We start from the raw sequence: 20672 nt of genomic DNA, 5'->3' as shown, positions 1-20672 counted from the left end.
GGGGTAGGTACACCAACAGTGCTATTAGGAAGGGAGTTCCAGGATTTTGACCCAGCAACAGTGAAGGAACGGTGATATTGTTCCGAGTCAGGATGGTGTGTGGCTTGGCGGGGAATTTGCAGGTGGTGCTGTTCCCACGCATCTGCTGCCCTTGTCCTTCGAAGTGGTAGAGATCGCGGGTTGGAAGGTACAGCCTGAGTAGCCTTGGTGCATTGCTGCAGTGCATCTTGTAAATGGTACACACTGCTGCCACTGTGCGTCAGTGGTGGAGGGACTGAATGTTTGTGGATTGGGTGCCAATCAAGTGGGCTGCTTTGTCCTGGATGGTGTCGAGTTTTTTGAGTGCTGTTGGAACTGCACCCATCCTGGAAAGTGGAGAGTATTCCATCACACTCCTAATTTGTGTCTTGTTGATGGTGGACAGGCTTTGGGGAGTCAGGAGGTGAGTTACTCACCACAGGATTCCTAGTCTCTGCCCTGCTTTTATTTATATGACTACTCCAGTTCAGTTTCTGGTCAATGGTAACCTCCAGAAAGTTGATAGTGGTAGATTCAGCGATCGTAATGCTGTTGAATGTCAAGGGGAGATGGTTAGATTCTCTCTTGTTGGAGAAGGTCATTGCCTGGCACTTGCGTGGCACGAATGTTACTTGCCACCTATCAGCCCAAGCCTGGATATTGTCCAGGTCTTGCTGCATTTCTACACGGACTGTTTCAGTATCTGAGCAGTCGCGAATGGTGCTGAACATTGTGCAATCATCAGCAAACTTCCCCACTTCTGACCTTATGATTGAAGGAAGGTCATTGACGAAGCAGCTGAAGATGGTTGGGCCTAGGACACTACCCTGAGGAACTCCTGCAGTGATGTCCTGGAGCCGAGATGATTGAGCTCCGACAACCACAACCATCTTCCTTTGCGCTAGGTACGACGTTTTCCCTGATTCCCATTGACTCCAGTTTTGCTAGGGCTCCTTGATGCCATACTCAGTCAAATGCTGCCTTGATGTCAAAGGCAGTCACTCTCACCTCACCTCTTGAGTTCATCTCTTTTGTCTATGTTTGAACCAAGGCTGTAATGAGGTCAGGAGCTGAGTGGCCCTGGCAGAACCCAAACTGAACATCACTGAGCAGGTTATTGCTAAGCAAGTGCTGCTTGATAGCACTGTTGATGACACCTTCCATTACTTTACTGATGATCGAGAGCAGACTGATGGGGCGTTAATTGGCCAGGTTGGATTTGTCCTGCTTTTTGTCTACCGGACGTACCTGGGCAGTTTTCCACATTGCTGGGTAGTTGCCAGTATTGTAGCTGTACTGGAACAGCTTGGCAAGGGGGAGAGGCAAGTTCTGGAGCACAGGTCTTCAGTACAATTGCTGGAATGTGGTCAGGGCCCATAGCCTTTGCAGGATCCAGTGCCTTCAGTCGTTTCTTGATATCAGGCGGAGTGAATCGAATTGGCTGAAGACTGACATCTGTGATGGTGGGGACTTCAGGAGGAGGCCGAGATGGATCATCAACTCAGCACTTCTGGCTGAAGATTGCTGCAAATGCTTCAGCCGTATCTTTTGCACTGATGTGCTGGGCTCCCCCATCATTGAGCATGGGGATATTTGTGGCGCCACCTCCTCCTGTTAGTTGTTTAATTGTCCACCACCATTCATGACTGGATGTGGCAGGACTGCAGAGCTTAGATCTGATCCAATGGTTGTGGGATTGCTTAGTTCTGTCTATCGCATGCTGCTTATGCTGTTTGGCATGCAAGTAGTCTTGGGTTGTAGCTTCACCAGGTTGGCACCTCATTTTGAGGTATGCCTGGTGCTCCTCCTGGCATGCTTTCCTGCATGCTTCATTGTACCAGGGTTGGTCTCCTGGCTTGATGGTAATGGTAGAGTGGGGGATATGCCAGGCTATGAGGTTACAGATTATGGTTGAATACAATTCTGCTGCTGCTGATGGCCCACAGCGCCTCATGGATGCCCAGTTTTGCATTGCTAGATCTGTACAAAATCTATCACATTTAGCACGGTGGTAGTGCCACACAACAGGATGGAGGGTATCCTCAATGTGAAGACGGGACTGCATCTCCACAAGGACTGTACAATGGTCACTCCTACCAATACTGTCATGGACAGATGCATCAGCGGCAGGCAGATTGGTGAAGATGAGATTCAGTACATTCTTCCCTCTTGTTGGTTCCCTCACCAACTGCCATAGGATTCGGCCAGTAGTGGTGCTACCAAGCCACTCTTGGTGACAGACATTGAAGTCCCCCACACGGAGCACATTCTGCACCCTTGCCACTCTCAGTGTTTCCTCCAAGTGGTGTTCAGCATGGAGGAGTACTGATTCATCAGCTGAGGGGGGCAGTAGGTGGTAATCAGCAGGAGGTTTCCTTGCCCCTGTTTGACCTGATGCCATGAGACTGCATGGGGTCCAGAGTCAATGTTGAGGAGTCCCAGGGAAACTCCCTCCTGACTGTATACCACTATGCCACCACCTCTGCTGGGTCTGTCCTGCCGGTGGGACAGGACATGCCCGGGGATGGTGATGGCAGTGTCTGGGACATTGTCTGTAAGGTATGATTCTGTGAGTATAACTATGTCAGGCTGTTGCTTGACTCGTCTGTGGGACAGCTCTCCCAACTTTGGAACAAGGTCCCAGATGTTAGTAAGGAGGACTTTGCAGGGTCGACAGGGCTGCATTTGCCATTGTCGTTTCCGGTGCCTAGGTCGATGCCGGGTGGTCCGTTCGGTTTCGTTCCTTATTGACTTTTCAGTGGTTAAGTACAACTGAGTGACTTGCCAGGCCAGTTCAGAGGGCATTTTAAGAGTCAACCACATTGCTGTGGGTCTGGAATCACATGTAGACCAGTAGATTTCCTTCCCTAAAGGACATTAGTGAACGAGATGATTTTTTGTGACAATCGACAATGGGTTCATGGCTATCATTAGCTAGCTTTTAATTCCAGATTTTTTTTTTAATGAATTGAATTCAAGCTCCGCCTTCCGCCATGGTGGGATTCGAACCCATGTCCCCAGGGGGACAGCCTGGGTGTTTGGATTACTAGTCCAGTGACAATACCACCACACCATTGCCTCCCCAACTAATGCCAGATAACTTACTTGCTCTAGTACCAGGCCTACTACTTCTATGAGGTGCTCTGAGTGAGGCAAGGTTGAGGAATGGATGGCTGGGATGACTCCCCTGGAGTCTTAGAGGCTTGAGGTGACTATCATTTTACTGAAGCAGCTTAGCTGAGAGGGATCAGCTTCTGACAGTCTTTCTCTTGCAGTGTTAAAGACTGGTGGGCCTCTGTTTAAAGATCCCTCATGTGGAAATAGAGGGGGCCTTAAGAAAGCAGGTCCATTGCCAGTCTCTGGAGAGACAACACCATCTGTGGCCACTCCTTTCAGATCACTGGTACTGGACACAGAGACTGGTGGGTGTCATTACAGATTGATTCGTCCCAATCAGGGATGCCCTGCAGAATTATGGCATTCAGGCTGACTTTCAAGGTGTCTATTTAGCTGCCACTCCAGAAGCCATTAATGTCCTTACTACCTACTCCTCGCCTTTTGTTGCTCCAGAAATCTCTTCGACTTCTACTTTCCCCAGGGTGCTCTCTATATTGTGAGACTTCCTGAAATGTGTTGCAGATGTACATTGTGGACTCCTCCTACTTCTATATCATCTCAGTCACAGGCATTTCCACTGCCTCCGCATGTGATCAATACTCTCCTATCATAGCTATTTTGAACACTGGGTCTGCTGGCTCCACCCACCCAAGCTGGAAGGGGTAGTTTCCACTCCCGGATCCTCATGCCCACCAGTGTTCAGTGCTTCACTTGGTAAAAACCCTTATGAGTAACTACTTCCCCCCCCCAAACAGCTGTCCCTAAGGTGGTGTTCATGCAGTTAAGTTGTCATGATGGAATGGATCTTGGTTGTCCTGCTCACCTGGGGTCAAGATGACGTCCCAAGTTAACATTAGCCCCAAGGTCAACTGTCTAATAGATTTTCTGGTAAAGCATCAAAAAGAATAATAGAAATTGCAGCACAGATGGAGACCATTTGGTTCTCATATTAGATACAGTGAGTACATTTACAGTCAAGTAGTGCTAATAAATAATGAGTGCCAAAAATACTGGAACAGAAGTTTACATTCCTGCTAAACTGGAATGAAGTCATCTTAACTGTTGAATTTTTACAACAAACTGTAAGATTCCCTAATGATTTATCTTGGGAAAGAACAATTAAGATAGAACAGATGAATTATATACTAAGGCTGAATGGACTGAATGACCATTTCATATGACATACTTTCCTGCAGTTCGTTGGTCATTAATAGCTTTCCTTGGGCTCTCTTCAGGGACAGATGGGACCTGTACAAGAAGGACGGGTTGCATCTAAACTGGAGGGGCACTAATATCCTGGCTGCAAGGTTTGCTAGTGTCACTCGGGAGGGTTTAAACTAGTGTGGCAGGGGGGTGGGAACCAGAGCAGTAGGACAGCTAGTGAAATAAATGAGGAGGACATAGTAAATAAGGCCAGTAGGACTAAGAGGAAGAGCAGGCAGGGAGATGTTGCTGAGCACAGCGGGACTGGTGGTCTGAAGTGCATTTGTTTCAATGCGAGAAGTATAACAGGTAAGGCAGATGAACTTAGAGCTTGGATTAGTACTTGGAAATATGATGTTGTTGCTATTACAGAGACTTGGTTGAGGAACGGGCAGGATTGGCAGCTAAATGTTCCAGGCTTTAGAAGCTTCAGGCGGGATAGAGGGGGATGTAAAAGAGGTGGGGGAGCTGCATTACTGGTTAAGGAGAATATCACAGCTGTACTGCGGGAGAACACCTCAGAGGGGTCATGCAGCAAGGCAATATGGGTGTAGCTCAGGAATAGGAAGGGTGCAGTCACAATGTTGGGGGTTTACTACAGGCCTCCCAACAGCCAGCGGGAGGTAGAGGAGCAGATATGTAGACAGATTTTGGAAAGATGTAAAGGTAACAGGGTTGTGGTGGTGGGTGATTTTAACTTCCCCTATATTGACTGGGACTCACTGAGTGCTAGGGGCTTGGATGGGGCAGAATTTGTGAGGAGCATCCAGGAGGGCTTCTTGAAACAGTATGTAGATACTCCAACTAGGGATGGGGCCATTCTGGACCTGGTATTGGGGAATGAGCTCGGCCAGGTGGTCGAAGTTTCAGTGGGGGAGCATTTCGGGAGCAGTGACCATAATTCCATAAGTTTTAAGGTACTTGTGGATAAGGACAAGAGTAGTCCTCGGGTGAAGGTGCTAAATTGGGGGAAGACTAATTATAACAATATTAGGCAGGAACTGAAGAATTTAGATTGGGGGCGGCTGTTTGAGGGTAAATCAACATCTGACATGTGGGAGTCTTTCAAACATCAGTTGATTAGAATCCAGGACCAGTATGTTCCTGTGAGGAAGAAGGATAAGTTTGGCAAGTTTCGGGAACCTTGGATAAAACGGGATATTGTGAGCCTAGTCAAAAAGAAAAAGGAAGCATTTGTAAGGGCTGGAAGGCTAGGAACAGATGAAGCACTTGAGGAATATAAAGACAGTAGGAAGGAACTTAAGCAAGGAGTTAGGAGGGCTAAAAGGAGTCAAGAAAAGTCATTGGCAAACAGGATTAAGGAAAATCCCAAGGCTTTTTATACATATATAAAGAGCAAGAGGGTAACCAGGGAAAGGGTTGGCCCACTCAAGGACAGAGAAGGGAATCTATGTGTGGAGCCAGAAGAAATGGGCGAGGAGCTAAATGAGTACTTTGCATCAGTATTCAACAAAGAGAAGGACTTGGTGGATGATGAGCCTAGGGAAGGGAGTGCAGATAGTCTCAGTCATCTCATTATCAAAAAGCAGGAGGTGTTAGGTGTCTTGCAAAGCATTAAGGTAGATAAGTCCCCAGGGCCTGACGGGATCTACCCTAGAATACTAAGGGAGGCAAGGGACGAAATTGCTTGGGCCTTGACAGAAATCTTTGCATCCTCATTGGCTACAAGTGAGGTCCCAGAGGACTGGAGAATAGCCAATGTTGTGACTTTGTTCGAGAAGGGTGGCAAGGATAATCCAGGAAATTATAGGCCGGTGAGCCTTACGTCAGTGGTAGGGAAACTATTAGAGAGGATTATTCGGGACAGGATTTACTCCCATTTGGAAACAAACAAACTTATTAGCGAGAGACAACATGGTTTTGTGAAGGGGAGGTCGTGTCTTACTAATTTGATTGAGTTTTTTGAGGAAGTGACGAAGATGATTGATGAAGGAAGGGCAGTGGATGTTATCTATATGGACTTTAGTAAAGCCTTTGACAAGGTCCCGCATGGCAGACTGGTACAAAAGGTGAAGTCACATGGGATCAGAGGTGAGCTGGCAAGATGGATACAGAACTGGCTGGGTCATGGAAGACAGAGGGTATCAGTGGATCGGTGTTTTTCTGAATGGAGGGATGTGACTAGTGGTGTTCCGCAGGGATCAGTGACTTAGTTTTAGTTTAGAGATACAGCACTGAAACAGGCCCTTCGGCCCACCGAGTCTGTGCCGACCATCAACCACCCATTTATACTAATGCTACACTAATCCCATATTTCTACCACATCCCCACCTGTCCCTATATTTCCCTACCACCTACCTACACTAGGGGCAATTGCTAATGGCCAATTTACCTATCAACCTGCAAGTCTTTGGCATGTGGGAGGAAACCAGAGCACCCGGAGGAAACCCACGCAAACACAGGGAGAACTTGCAAACTCCACACAGGCAGTACCCAGAATTGAACCCGGGTCACTGGAGCTGTGAGGCTGCGGTGCTAACCACTGCGCCACTGTGCCGCCCAGAGATCTGGGCCTACAGGTCCACAGGTCACTGAAAGTGGCAACGCAGGTGGAGAAGGTAGTCAAGAAGGCATACGGCATGCTTGCCTTCGTCGGTCGGGGCATAGAGTATAAAAATTGGCAAGTCATGTTGCAGCTGTACAGAACCTTAGTTAGGCCACACTTAGAATATTGCGTGCAATTCTGGTCGCCACACTACCAGAAGGACGTGGAGGCTTTGGAGAGGGTACAGAGGAGGTTCCCTGGAGGGCATTAGCTATGAGGAGAGGTTGGAAAAACTCGGATTGTTTTCACTGGAACGATGGAGGTGGAGGGGCGACATGATAGAGGTTTACAAAGTTATAAGCAGCATGGACAGAGTGGATAGTCAGAAGCTTTTTCCCAGGGTGGAAGAGTCAGTTACTAGGGGACATAGGTTTAAGGTGCGAGGGACAAAGTTTAGAGGGGATGCGCGAGGCAAGATTTTTACACAGAGGGTGGTGAGTGCCTGGAACTTGCTGCCATAGGAGGTGGTGGAAGCAGATACGATAGCGACGTTTAAGAGACATCTTGACAAATACATGAATAGGAAGGGAATAGAGGGATACGGGCCCCAGAAGTGCAGAAGGTTTTAGTTTAGGCAGGCATCAAGATTGGCGCAGGCTTGGAGGGCCGAATGGCCTGTTCCTGTGCTGTACTGTTCTTTGTTCTTATCTAAAAAGCACAGACTTTGTGACCAGTGGTGTACCACGGGGATCGGTATTGGGATCCTTGCTGTTTGTAGTGTACATTAATGATTAGGCGTGAATATAGGAGGTATGATCAGTAAGTTCGCAGATGACAGGAAAATTGGTGGTGTTGTAAATAGTGAGGAGGAAAGCATTAGATTACAGGATGGTACAGATGGGCTGCTAAGATGGGCGGAGCAGTGGCAAATGGAATTTAATCCCGAGAAGTGTGAGGTGATGCATTTTGGGAGGACGAACAAGGCAAGGGAATATACAATGGATGGTAGGACCCTAGCAAGTACAGAGGGTCAGAGGGACCTTGGTGTACTTGTCCACAGATCACTAAAGGCAGCAACACAGGTAGATAAGGTGGTTAGAAAGGCATGTGGGATACTTGCCTTTATTAGCTGAGGTATAGAATATAAGAGCAGGGAGGTTATGATGGATCTGTATAAAACGCTAGTTAGGCCACAGCTGGAGTACTGTCTATAGTTCTGGTCACTGCATTATAGGAAGGATGTGATTGTACTGGAGAGGGTACAGAGGAGATTCACCAGGATGTTGCCTGGGCTGGAGCATTTCAGCTATGAAGAGAGACTGGATAGGCTAGGGTTGTTTTCCTTAGATCAGAGAAGGCTAAGGGGGGACCTGATTGAGGTGTACAAAATTATGAAGGGCATTGATAGGATAAAGAGCAAGAAACTTTTTACCTTAGCAGAGGGATCAATAACTAGGGGGCATAGATTTAAGGTAAGGGGCAGGAGGTTTAGAGGGGATTTGAGGAAAACAATTTTCACCCAGGGGGTGGTTGGAATCTGGAACACACTACCCTAAGGGGTGGTAGAGGCAGGAACCCTCACAACATTTAAGAAGTATTTAGATGAGCACTTGAAACTACATACATGCAAGGCGACAGGCCAAGTGCTGGAAAATGGGATTAGAATAGATAGGTACTTGATGGCCGGCACAGACACAATGGGTCGAAGGGCCTGTTTCTGTGCTGCATAACTCTATGACTTATGAATTATTTTCATTTCAACATACTTCTATTATTATACTTGCAAACTTCTGCTCTTTTTCTTTATTCATTTGTGGGATGTGGGCGTTGCTGGCTAGACTAGCATTTATTACCCATTCCTAATTGCCCTTGAGAAGGTGGTAGTGTGATGCCTTCTTGAACCGCTGCGGTCCTTGGGTGTAAGTACACTGACAGTGCTGTTAGTCAGGGAGTTCCAGTACTTTGCCCCAGTGACAGTGAAGGAACAGCGATATAGTTCCAAGCCAGGATGGTTTGTGGCTTGGAGGGGAACTTTCAGGTGGTGATGTTCCTGGCATATAATCCTGTTGTTGCCAAATACAGTAGCAGTTTTCTGACCACTTCTACTATGCTGTGTTACGAGTTCTTCCATTTTTTTTTTGTTAAATTATGAGGATTTGTGTTTTAAAACTGAAAAATGATTCCATAGATGCTGGAACTTTGTTTTTTTAAAAAGAGGTCATCAGAAGGTTTTTTGGATTTGGCTTGTAAACAACAGTTACTGGAAGGCACCTGTTTTCAGATAAATACTCAGCAGGGGGCTTTTTTGACTTGAGGAAGATGTGTACAGAGAAATAACAGGTCAAGATTTATAGCGATCAGCAGGCTTGATTCCTGAGATGTTCTTCGTTTCACCTTGGACAGGCAGTTGGGGTATGGACAGTGTTCTGAAAAGGGGTTAAAAAATCAAGCTGCCAAGGACAAACTCCAACTCAGCCTGTTCCAACTCAGCCTGTTCCAGCTCTTTGACAAGCCTGCCAATTTTTCCATCTCTTTCAGAAGCTCTTAGAAGCAAGTGTAAGAAATAGAGAAATTGATGCTGCATTCCTTCTTCAAGACTTGCCTGAAAACCCCTGTTGTTGCATTTCTCCTGGAAAGCCTGCCCAAACTGATCTTCAACGTTGCCTGAAAAGAACTGTTCTAGGAAGATCCCAGTGACAGGTGTCTACGTGTATTTGGGATGCCAAACCGGGAAAAAAGGACATCCGACATCTTTCTATATCTTCTCTTTTTTCTTCAAGAATTAGCAAGTATTTAGCCAAAGTATTCTTTTTTGCCTTTTTTTTGTAATATAGCTCTGAAGAGTAAATCTCTATTTTTTCAGTTAACTGGTGTATGTGTGTGTGAACAGCTAGGTTAAAAGGGAACTTTTGTATCTCAATCTGTGTGTTAATGCTTTGCTTAGTTACTGATTAAGACTTGTTTTCTAATAAACTGATAATTTTGTTGTTTATTAAAGAAACCTGGTTGGTGTATTTTATTCTGAGATAAAAAATAAGAGTCTATGATTGACCATATCGGTAGCTGGGAAAAAATCTAAATATATATTGTGACCTGCGGAGAACTGGAACTAGAAAAATAGTGCACTTCTCCTGCCTCTGTCGTAATAGTTGGAAGAAGAGCCTTGCAAAGTCACCCTGACTATGCTTGCTTCATTCTACACACCTTATCAGTGTAAAACCTGGTGAATTTGGAAAGTTATTCTAAATACCGATTAATTTCTGTCTCCAGGGCTGTAATGATTGTGTATATGCAAAAATATCTTAAAATTAATGTTGAATTCAAAGTGACAACAGGCAAAAATGTACCCAATCAATCCATATGGAACAAGGCACTGGAACCTAAATTTTTAACTCTAAAGATATGCAGGCTTTCTGGTGAACTCCTGCCATTACGCCAGCAGGGGTTCAGCAGAATTCCCACAAGTTAGACCATGAGCCAGCTTCAGAGGGATACACTGTAAGTGTGAAGGCCAGTTTACCCTGTTTAGTTTAGGTACACCAGCCTCCTGATGGTGCATGTGGGCTCCCAAGGTAAGGTATCTCTTTAAAATTTGTCAGCCTTCTTTGTAGGGGTGGGGGAGATGGGGGAGGTGCGGGTGAAGCGACCAGCAGATAATTCTTCCAGTTGGCAAGGGTGGGTGGCCAGTGAGGGTGGGGGAGAGGGGGGGAATCCACTCAGATTGTAACAAAGCATTATGGTTTCCAGCTTCTGTAGACTGGCAGGCACCCAATGTGCACCCATTGTAGCTTGAGCACCTGCCTGCCAGGCCCAGGATCATTTGGTGCCTTCACCCTCATCCTGCATACTCTAGCAGATTTGGAGCTGCAGGGCAGTCATAATCCCAGCAGCCCCTGTGTAAATTCAAGGCTAGCCGAGTTTGCAATGCAGTGCCTAGAGAACACATTAGGAATTTGGTGCATCTCCCCCTCCCAATAATGATTTTCTATGTGTTCATTTTATGGACAGAAATTCATGGGAGGCACATTCCCAAACTCCTGATATGTACCTCCAGTGGCAATCCTCTGCATCTGGAGCACTAAAGCTAAAAAGTTACTTCAAGCATTAAGGTATTTTTCCACAGAATTATACAGCACAGAAGAAGGCCATTTGACTATTGCACTGTGTTGTCTCTTTGAAATTAGCTATCCAATTCATCCCATTCTCCTGCTCTTTCCCCGCAGACTTGCAATTTTTTCATCTTCAAGTGTTTATCAAATTCCCTTTTGAAAGTGACCACTGAATCTGTTTCTACCACCCAGGTATTCCAGGACTAATTTCCTGTTCCTATATCGAATAATATATGAAGAGTATAGTCTGGAGGAATTTGCTTCCTCAGAGAGTTGTAGAGGCTGGGTCATTTAATATATTCGAGGCTGAGTTAGATAGATTTTTGATAGACAAGGGAGTCAGTGGTATGAGGGGTGGGGGCAGACAGGAAAGTGGAGTTGAGGCCACATTCACATCAGCCATGATCTTATCAAATGGTGGAGCAGGCCCGAGGGGCCAAATGGCCTACTCCTGCTCCTAATTCGTATGCTTGTATGGAGTTTCTTCTGCATTTCCCCCCAGATATACTTGCAATCTGGGTGGAAACCAATTATTTGGCTTAAAAGATTGGAGGTTCTTGAACATGCTGTGCCTGATGAGCATGAATGATGATTAAATACTTAGATTTTAAGACTCAAAGAAGAAATATGCTGGTGTGGGTTCAGCATTTCCTTGGGCTCCGATTGTTTACACTGTTATATGTTCAATTAAAGTTGTGTGTATTTTAATGAGAATGGGAAAATACTTGGTGTAACTTGACCTCAGTAAAATAAGGGCAACATTGGGTGCATTTTTGGGTCAAACTTCTGGGTTGTGCCCAAGCAGGAAAGTCCATACCTACAGGCTTAGATATAATTCAATTAAGTGGGTGACAATTAGAATCAGTTTTTTTTTAAGAGATAGAGATTGCTATCAATAGTGATTATGTGAAATGCTGCTGGAGCAATTTCTAATGAATGATGATAGGCCAATGGACCAAATGTTCCTTTCTCCTCTGTGTCTTATTACTGATCTGTGTCTGGAGAAACAATGCCTCCAGGATTTTAATTATAATATGCTCTTTGTTATATAATTCAGATCCACAGAGTCTTACAACTACCCAACTTATGTCTTTGTGTATTTTGGCTATTTTGATAATTTATTAATTACTCTAAGAAAAAGTAACATCTTTATTTAATACTTTTGTCTTTCATTTGTGCTTTTCTCTAAACAACGCCAATAGGCATTATTCATGAAGGGGGAAAAAGATAAGAAAATATCTGCAGTATAATTTTATATGAATCCACATTTTATTACATTCTGAAAGTTGCTGACCCATCTACTCACTCATTTCTAACTCACCACAAGTCAAAGATTAATAATATATGATTTCTAGAAGTCTTACCTCTTTCTGATGATACTTAATTGCCAACTTTAACCTGGAAAGATCATTAGCAGTTTGCACATCCAGAATGCTGTTGTCATCCCTATAATTAAGTATAATTTCTAATTCCCTGGAGCTCCTTGTCTGGTCCAATAAATCTTTTGCAAACGATTCGCACTGATGTGATAATTCCTCATATTCCGATTTAAATTCATTTTCCACTTTACTTAGTTCCTGAAGCTCCCAGCTCAAATGAAATGCAGTAAGAAAGGGGTCTTCACTGGACAAAGCAATTAAAGATGGGCTTGCTAAGGCTTTGTATATGTTCAACCTTGATCGAGAATGGCGTAGACTGTCAACATCTGAGCTGGAAACACACTCAACACAGTTACAACGAACTTCATGAGGCTGGGGTATGGAAACTCCTCTCTGCACAAGGAGCTTTATTATCTCATAATTGTTGGTGTGAGCTGCAAGAATTATTGGTGTAATATCTGGTGTAAATTCTGAAAACTGTTTATCCAGTAATATTGGTGGAACCTGTGGAGCAAATCAGGAAATGTATCATTTTCAGCTGAATCAATTGGGATCAGATTTCCCACTTGTTATATGAGTGCAATGTTGGCACAAATTGGCCAAACCAGCGCGAAAGATCAGCGAGCTATAATTAGAAGTGAGTTATTCCCAAACCGCTCATGTTGCGTTGTTGGCAATCCTTTATGCTGGCTCAAGATTCAATTCACCCACAGAACTGGCTCTCCGGATTCCGGTGATTGCACTGGTTCAGATACGCAATTCAAATTGTGCTCCTTAGGAGCACAGCCACTGGTACACCAGTTTTTAAAAAAAAAATTTCTATCAAAGACTTGTTCACTTACTAAAAAACTGACTTGTGTATACTAGTCAATGCTTCAGTATAGTTTTATTAAGTAATGTTTAGTGATTTTAAATCATGTTACTCAAGGTGGAGAACTGGACACCCTTATTAAAAATGCTTATTTATGGCAATAAACCCATTTTCAGCTGTATTAATTAAACTACACCAGATTACCACTTTTAAATACATCAAGGCAATGGAAAGAAAATAATAAGAAATAATTATGTTCTACTGCTCTGCCTGATTGCTTGGTTCATGGAATATTTTAGGTTTGTGATTGTACAAGTGAATTTTAGCAGAAACTTGAACTGTAACCTAACCAGTGCAATTTCCAGATTGAAAGACTGTTCCTACAATCAGTTAGATCATGCCAAATCTGTACCTTAACTCCATTCACATGCATTTGATCTATATTCCTTGATACCCTTATCTAATAAAAATCTATCAATTACAGTGTTGTAAATTTCAATTGATCCAGCATTCACAGCCTTTTGGGGAGAAAATTCCACCGTTCCTTAATTATTAACTCTAATGTCTGGATGTATGGTAAATCACTCACTTGCTGAAGAATAGGGCATTAATGTTTCCTCCCTATTGTGCCTGGTGCCACCCTCACATATTCTATCAAATGTAATAAATTACATCACCAATAGAAAGACACTCCATTCTCATAGTTATCAGCCACTTAAGATGGGAGTCCCAGTGAGATCATTTTGTTCTTTTCTGAATGAGGCAGCACTCAAATTTAAAATAGCTACAATGCTTGCCAGCTATGAAATCCCATAAAGAAATATTTCAATCTGGAGTCCTTTATGACTTGAAATATAACCAATCTCCAATACAGAAACTTACACTACAGCAGGCGGCCATCTGGTTCATTTTGCCTGTGTTGGTACTCTAAAGGAGCGATCAATTTAGTCCCATTCCTCTTTCCTTTCCCCACAATATCCTATAAAATTTTACCAAGTATTTATTCATTTTCCTTATGAAATCTACAATGGATTCTGTTTTCAATATTGTTTCCATATTCTAACTATTCCCTGTGTTAAAAAATTCCTAACTTCTCCCTTTTTCACTTTATGGCAATCTTAAGCCTTCTAGTTATCAACTCGCTAACCAGTTTATTCCCTATTTACCTTATCAAAAACCTTCATAAGTTTGCATATCTTGATCAGATCTCATTTTAACCTCTATTTCAGTGAAAAGAGCCCCAGTTTCTTTGGAAATAAAAACAGAAAGTTCTGGAAACGTTCAGCAGGTCTGGCAGCATCTGTAGAGTTAATGGCCAGAATTTTATGTTGGGCGGGAGGCCCCACCCACCGGCTGAAAAGTCAGTGGTGAGCCCACCTCCGCCGGGCCTGGGGAGCAACGCCGGGAATTTATGCTCCCCAGGCCCTTAATTGACCTTGGGCGGGACTTCCACCATTCCGAGGCAAGAAGTCCCACCTAATGGAGCTGCTGGCCAATCAGCGGGCCGACAGCTCTCAGTCCCAGCAGCGCCACCGGGAGCAGTGGCCACTGCTGGGACTGCACCCAGCCGCAGCAGCAAAACGGACGACGGCCCTGGAAACAAGGTAAGTTTTTGGGGCCTGGCCAGGGACAATTGGCCGGGCTCTGGCAAGGCAAGGGGGCGGGGGGGAGGGTGTTGGTTGGGAGGGGGGGACTTTATTTCAGCGGGGCAATTAGGGCTTAGTGGGGGGCTCTCCATGAGGCACAGGGTGCCCGATCAGGAGGGCCTCCCCCAGCCCACAAAGAGGCCGCCAGGTTTTAACTGGTGGCCTTCTAAAGCCCTGAGTCGCCTGGGTAAAATACCAGCGGTGGCAGGAGGAGGCCCTTAAGTTGCAGTTAATTGGCCATGTCAGGACCTTGATCAGCCTGGGGCGAGCAGGCTGTTTCTCGCTGTCGCCACCCATTGTAAAATTGCAGCAGGGGCGGGAAGGCATCAGGCACAGCACCCCCCACCATCTCCCACTCTTTTTTACAGCTCCCCCACCCGCTACCAGCGTGCTCCTGTATGGGGGGAAGGCATAAAATTCCGGCCAACATTAATGGGGATGTAAGGGGGTGCAACAAGATGATGGGGAACCTGGGATAAAGAAAAAAATGGGGTACCCCTCAGGTCCTGCTGAATTTAACACTTCCCAGCTGTAGGTCGGATGGAGGGATAGGCCTGCAGCACCTGGTCATGCCAGGGAGTAGGAGAGGGAAGTGAGAGATCGGGGGTTTTGTAGGACATCTATGTGGAGGCCATCAATGGGGGACCCAGGTAGATCGGGGTGGACATCAATGAGGGGCCAAAAAGATTGGGGAGAGATTGGTGGAGGAGGGAAGAAGATTGTGGGAGGGTAGTAGAGGACATGGGGGAGGTTGCTGGGAGGAGATCATGAGCCATGAAGGGCATCAGGAGAGCATCAGATCGTGGAGGTAGATGGGTTCAATTGCTAGGGAAGTTAATATGTCTGCTTGAGGAGCTGGCTGAAGAATTCCTGCTCCTCCTGGCCCGCAAGCAGTGCTAAAAACAACTTTAATTGTTTCACGCAGCAGTCCTAACCTCCCTTGAGTTGTCAGGTTTCTCAAGGTTTGGGAAACCTAGCCAGCCAGCGTTAAGCTGGAATAGATAAAATCTGAGGTATGCAGCCTCATTAAAATATTTAGATGAGTGACCTGCCCCTGTCCCTGTTAAAACCATGCAGTTTTGAGGCTGGTTGGGCTCAGGTTTGAGATTCTTTTTCATTTCTCCTTTCCAACCATTCCAAACCCATCTGTTTTTCAGGGTTAAAAGTCCCCCCTCCCTCCACCCCCGTTAACTCTGTTTCTCTCTTCACAGATGTTGCTTGATCTCGCCGTCCCCTTGACAATAAATTGAAGCTATCGCAATATAGTTCGGTGACAGTGAAATAAAGCAAATTAGATGTTGAATGTATTAAAAGGTCAGTATTGAGCTGAAATAGTGAGTTATTTCTTTCACTTTATAAATCATTGGTATGACAGCACTCAGAATATGGTGTGCAGTTCTGGTTTCCGCAATGCAAAAAGAAAATTGCATCTATTGAAAGGAGACAGAAGAGAGCAACCAGAATGATTGAAGAGGTGGAGGGGCTGGATTATGATGAAAGAGTATGTATATTGGGCAAATTCTCACAGGAACATTTTTTTTTATTTGTTCTTGGGATGTGAGCATCACAGGCAAGGCCAGCATTTACTGCTAATCCCTAATTTCCCTTGAGAAGATGGTGGTGAGCAACTTTCTTGAACCGCTGCAGTTCCTGTGGTGTAGATACACCCACAGTGTTTCTTTCTGTAGCAGTTTGATACAACTGAGTAGCTAATTTGGGGCCAAAGCAATCTCAACCTATTCTTAAACTTTAAATGGGTAAGAAATGTTTGATCGGTGATATGTGGATGTTTTTAGGATCTTAGAGGGACAAAATAATGTACAGCATGACAAGCTATTTCAGTTTGTCCAGAACAGTAGGACCAGAGGACATGGCCTGCGCTTGAAGAGTGGTAAATTCTAAACAAATCTGTAGAAACAATGTACCAGAATTGGTTAGTAAAATAATGGCGAGTTAAAGGTCCATGCCATTATTAGTATGTAAAAGATCCAGCACTTGGCGAGGATGAGCTATGTTGTGAGCTGTGAATCGCCAGAAATTACTGGACAATCCGCGGCGCTCCTCTGTTAGCCTCGCAAACACTGAAGCTTGCTGTCAGCTTCCCCATCAGTTTCAAGAAATGGTCGCATTTGCACTGTAAATACGAAATAAACTCACTGCAGAAAGTTAGGGCTGCTATTTCACAATGTTAGAATCCTTTTAACGATGAAATTTATGCTTTTGCAATGTCACTCAACTTCAGAGGCCGAGAAAGGGAACAAGTGAAACTGTGGAGTCTCGCATCTGCAGGTAGTGAACAGCTTCAACAGGGGTTTTTAAATTTTTTTCCCTTTCTGTCTCTTTATTCCCTCTCAATTCAATCTTTTTTTTCCTCTCTTGATATCTCCACCTGTATCTAATTTGACTCAAATCCATCCTACTTCCTTCTCTGTCATTCACTCTGTTTCTTTCTTTATCCTTTTATTTAATTGGGTAAGGGAATAGTCTGTTGATGCTGTTGTTCTCCAAGGTCCCAGATACCCTGTTGATGTCCAGTTATCAAATCTCACTTCCAACAATTTACATCACAAAATGCATTAGAATGAAAAGATGAGGAAAAAAACTAACCCATGCTGCTCACCATGATATTCTCTGCTCCAGCAAATTCTGGGTCATTATTCCAGTGAGTGAGTGGTAAATCTATGGAAGAAACTCCATCGGGAGACAATGGAACCAAATAGTATTGATTCATTCAAATGTAGATTAGATAAATTTAACTCAGAAAATAATATTTTGGGGCACAGTATATGAGTAGTTTGAGACATGACGTATGTTAAGTGTAGCATGCTTGGGGGAGAGGTGAACAGGTGACTTTGGACTTATGGTTCCCAAAACTTCCCACAACTGGGGGTTTTCCTCACCTCATCACTGTGTCTGTTGTAGACTAATTGCTAGAGATTGATTGCCATGATTATTCAATAACTCCATTATTGTCGTATCATGTGACTACCAGGACAGTAGATGGCAAACTCGATGGACCTTATTTTTTGGCCGAGCAATTCCTATGTTCCTAAGTTCATAAATGTGCAAAACAATCAGTTTGAAGACATTTAACAGTTTCATTTTAGAAAGATCGATGAAAAAAACAATCTTTGATGGACAAATACATATGTTTACCGCTGTTATCATCACTTAATTCTACCCAAAATGGTTCTATATGTGCCCTTTCCATTTTTATAACCTCCAAATACACCACAACTATGCATACAGACTAAGATGAATTTGAATTTTACTGCTTGTCTGAAGTAAAAGCCTATAAAAGTAACTAATTACAAATAAATTAATCCTTTATTAAAATTTTAATGCCCTCAGAAATATACCTTGAGTGTAGTTATAAAGTTTCTTTTCCCTTTCTGCTTGATTAACTTTTCCATTTGTCTATGTGTTGGCTCAGATCTCAACTATGGTCTTTCTATTATCTGTTCAATCCATTCCATCATATGACATTATGGCAGCAAAAATTAAAATTAGGCAATTTCTAGTGTAGATTCAAAATTCTGAACATCTGAACTACAATTTATAATGAGGAACCTGTAGATTAAAAAAATACGCTGTTGGATAAATGATGGACCGTAAGATACAGTTCAGATCTGCCGTAGATGCTGTACATTGCATTTTTTATTTAACTTACTTGCTTTTCTCCACTAGGCTTCTTATGATTTAATAGTAATTCAACAGCTCCAACAACTTCTTTTCTGATGGCATGGAGAAGAGCATCTCCTACATACACATAGAAACTCAGGAGAAGTTCAATGATTTCCAAGTTCTCATTCTCAATGCCTATGAGAAGTGCAGTCCGCCCCAGAGGGTCAATACAATTAATGTTGATTTTAAAATAAATTTCAGCTTCTTCAAGGGCTTGTTTGACACTTGCATAATCGCCTTTCTCAACTGCGCTCAGATAATTCTTCTCTGCAGGAGAGAGTTCAGATTCTGCTCTCACAATTCGAAGAGAAATTCGATCTCTGTACGGTGCATTGTCACTTCTTTTGTAGTACAGCTGAGCCATTGTTCATGCCATGTCAAAGTCTTGTCTCTTAAAGAAAGGAAAGCATAAAAATAATTTTTAATGGGCTATCTTACTGGGGAACCTTTACCATAATAGTTGCAATTCATTTTAGGGATCAGAAGAAAATGACCCTTATGTTTTTGAACAGTCATAATTTAACACCAGTTCTTAACGTCTCTTCATGTGAAATCTTGTAGAAAGAATGTAAACTGAGAAATCTAACATGCGTGCACTGTCTAATATTCTCATCTTTTCTTTTTTCTCTAACAAAATGCATATAACTGCGAGGTAAAAGAAGAGTAGTTTTAGTATTTTCTATTAGCAATTTATCTCAGAGTATGATATTCAGCAATAAATGTACATTAATGTTGTACACTGCAGATAGGAAGTATTAAACAGATGAAATGTGCCTCTACAAGCTACAACGTTTCAACAATGGTCACATGAAATATGACAAGACAACATGAATTAAAGTTGCAGTGCCTTCAAGAGTAAAATGTCCAGATTAATGAGACATGGCCAAAAGACAGAGGTCGCATATCCCAAAATGGTTGGTGCAATTGCACATGCTAAGAACAGACACACAGCCTGAGACAGGTACAGATGTAGACGTAATAAAAGCAAAATACTGCGGATGCTGGAAATCTGAAATAAAAACAGAAAGTGCAGGAAATACTCAGCAGGTCTGGCAGCATCTGTGGAGAGAGAAGCACAGTTAATGTTTCAGGTCTGTGATCTTTCATCAGAACTGGCATTCCGAAGGGATCATTCCCTCCGCGATACCCTGGTTCACTCCTCCATTACCCCTGACACCTCGTCCCCTTCCCACAGCACCTTCCCATGCAATCGCAGGAGGTGTAATACCTGCACTTCTCCCTCCTCACTATCCAAGGCCCCAAACACTCCTTTCAGGTGAAGCAGTGATTTACTTGTACTTCTTTCAATTTAGTATACTGTATTCGCTGCTCACAATGCGGTCTCCTCGACATTGGGGAGATCAAATGCAGATTGGGTGACCACTTTGCGGAATGCCTCCATTCAGTCCGCAAGCATGACCCCTAGCTTTCAGTTGCTTACCATTTAAACACACACCCCTGCGTCAGTGTCAGTACTCTTCTCAACCTGAACTGAGCTTCAAACCCCATATGTATTAAATTTCATCTACCAGCAGCCTGTCTATGTCCTCTTGAAGTTTATCACTATTCTCCTCACAGTTCTCAATACTTACAAGTTTTGTGTCATCCACAAATTTTGAAATTGTGCCCTTTACACCCAGGTCTAGGTCATTAATATATATCAGGAAAAGTAGGGGTCCTAACGCTGACCGCTATTATCAGTGCAGCAGTGACTAAGGTCATTGCAAACGGTGTCATCGAGAACATTCGGGATGACGGAATGTTCCTGCCTAATGCACCTACTCAAGTCCCGCTTCGACCTCCCCTCCATCAGGCATGAAGTGCAAGCTGCAAATTTGTGACCATGAACTTTTTGCTTTCCACCCAACCCTCCTCTTCTGTATTTATGCTTTCAGATACCCAAAAACTGCCACCTGGCCAGCCAGTGCAGCCTCACCATGAAGGACGTGAGCAAGAACAGGTGTCTGATGAAGAAGCATCAGCACTTGATCTGGTACTCATAGCCACCAATTCAGATACCAGCACTGCGTATACTTTAGAGAATAGCATACAGGCGGGATATGCACGTGGTAAGTCACCAGGCTGGGGGGAAAGGATACAGCATGTGCCAGCTCATCGGAGGGCAAGGCCACAGATATGTGCTGCTGCAGAGGAGGCTAAGGGAGTAAACCCTAACAGAAAATCCGGAGCGGAACCCCG

At 43.9% G+C, this 20672-nt stretch overlaps 1 protein-coding gene across 3 annotated transcripts in view; it reads right to left on the bottom strand.

Moving 5' to 3' along the window:
• LOC137371236 (short transient receptor potential channel 4-like) overlaps nucleotides 1–20672 on the bottom strand; it is a 127488-nt gene that overhangs the window by 40164 nt on the left and 66652 nt on the right. For 2 of the 3 annotated variants that reach the window (XM_068033448.1, XM_068033449.1), the window contains exons 2-3: nucleotides 18460–18864; nucleotides 12318–12836 (exon numbers count right to left, since the gene is read on the bottom strand). In XM_068033448.1, the coding sequence (XP_067889549.1) occupies nucleotides 12318–12836; nucleotides 18460–18837 (897 nt within the window). In that variant the 5' untranslated portion in view covers nucleotides 18838–18864. The remainder of the gene's footprint in view (nucleotides 1–12317; nucleotides 12837–18459; nucleotides 18865–20672) is intronic. The other variant, XM_068033450.1, reaches the window with a different exon arrangement.

The sequence above is a fragment of the Heterodontus francisci genome, chromosome 6 (assembly GCF_036365525.1).
Source record: "Heterodontus francisci isolate sHetFra1 chromosome 6, sHetFra1.hap1, whole genome shotgun sequence".
Taxonomy (NCBI): Eukaryota; Metazoa; Chordata; class Chondrichthyes; order Heterodontiformes; family Heterodontidae; genus Heterodontus; species Heterodontus francisci.
The sequence above is the reverse complement of the archived record's forward strand: the minus strand, read 5'-3'. Positions and strand labels throughout refer to the sequence as shown.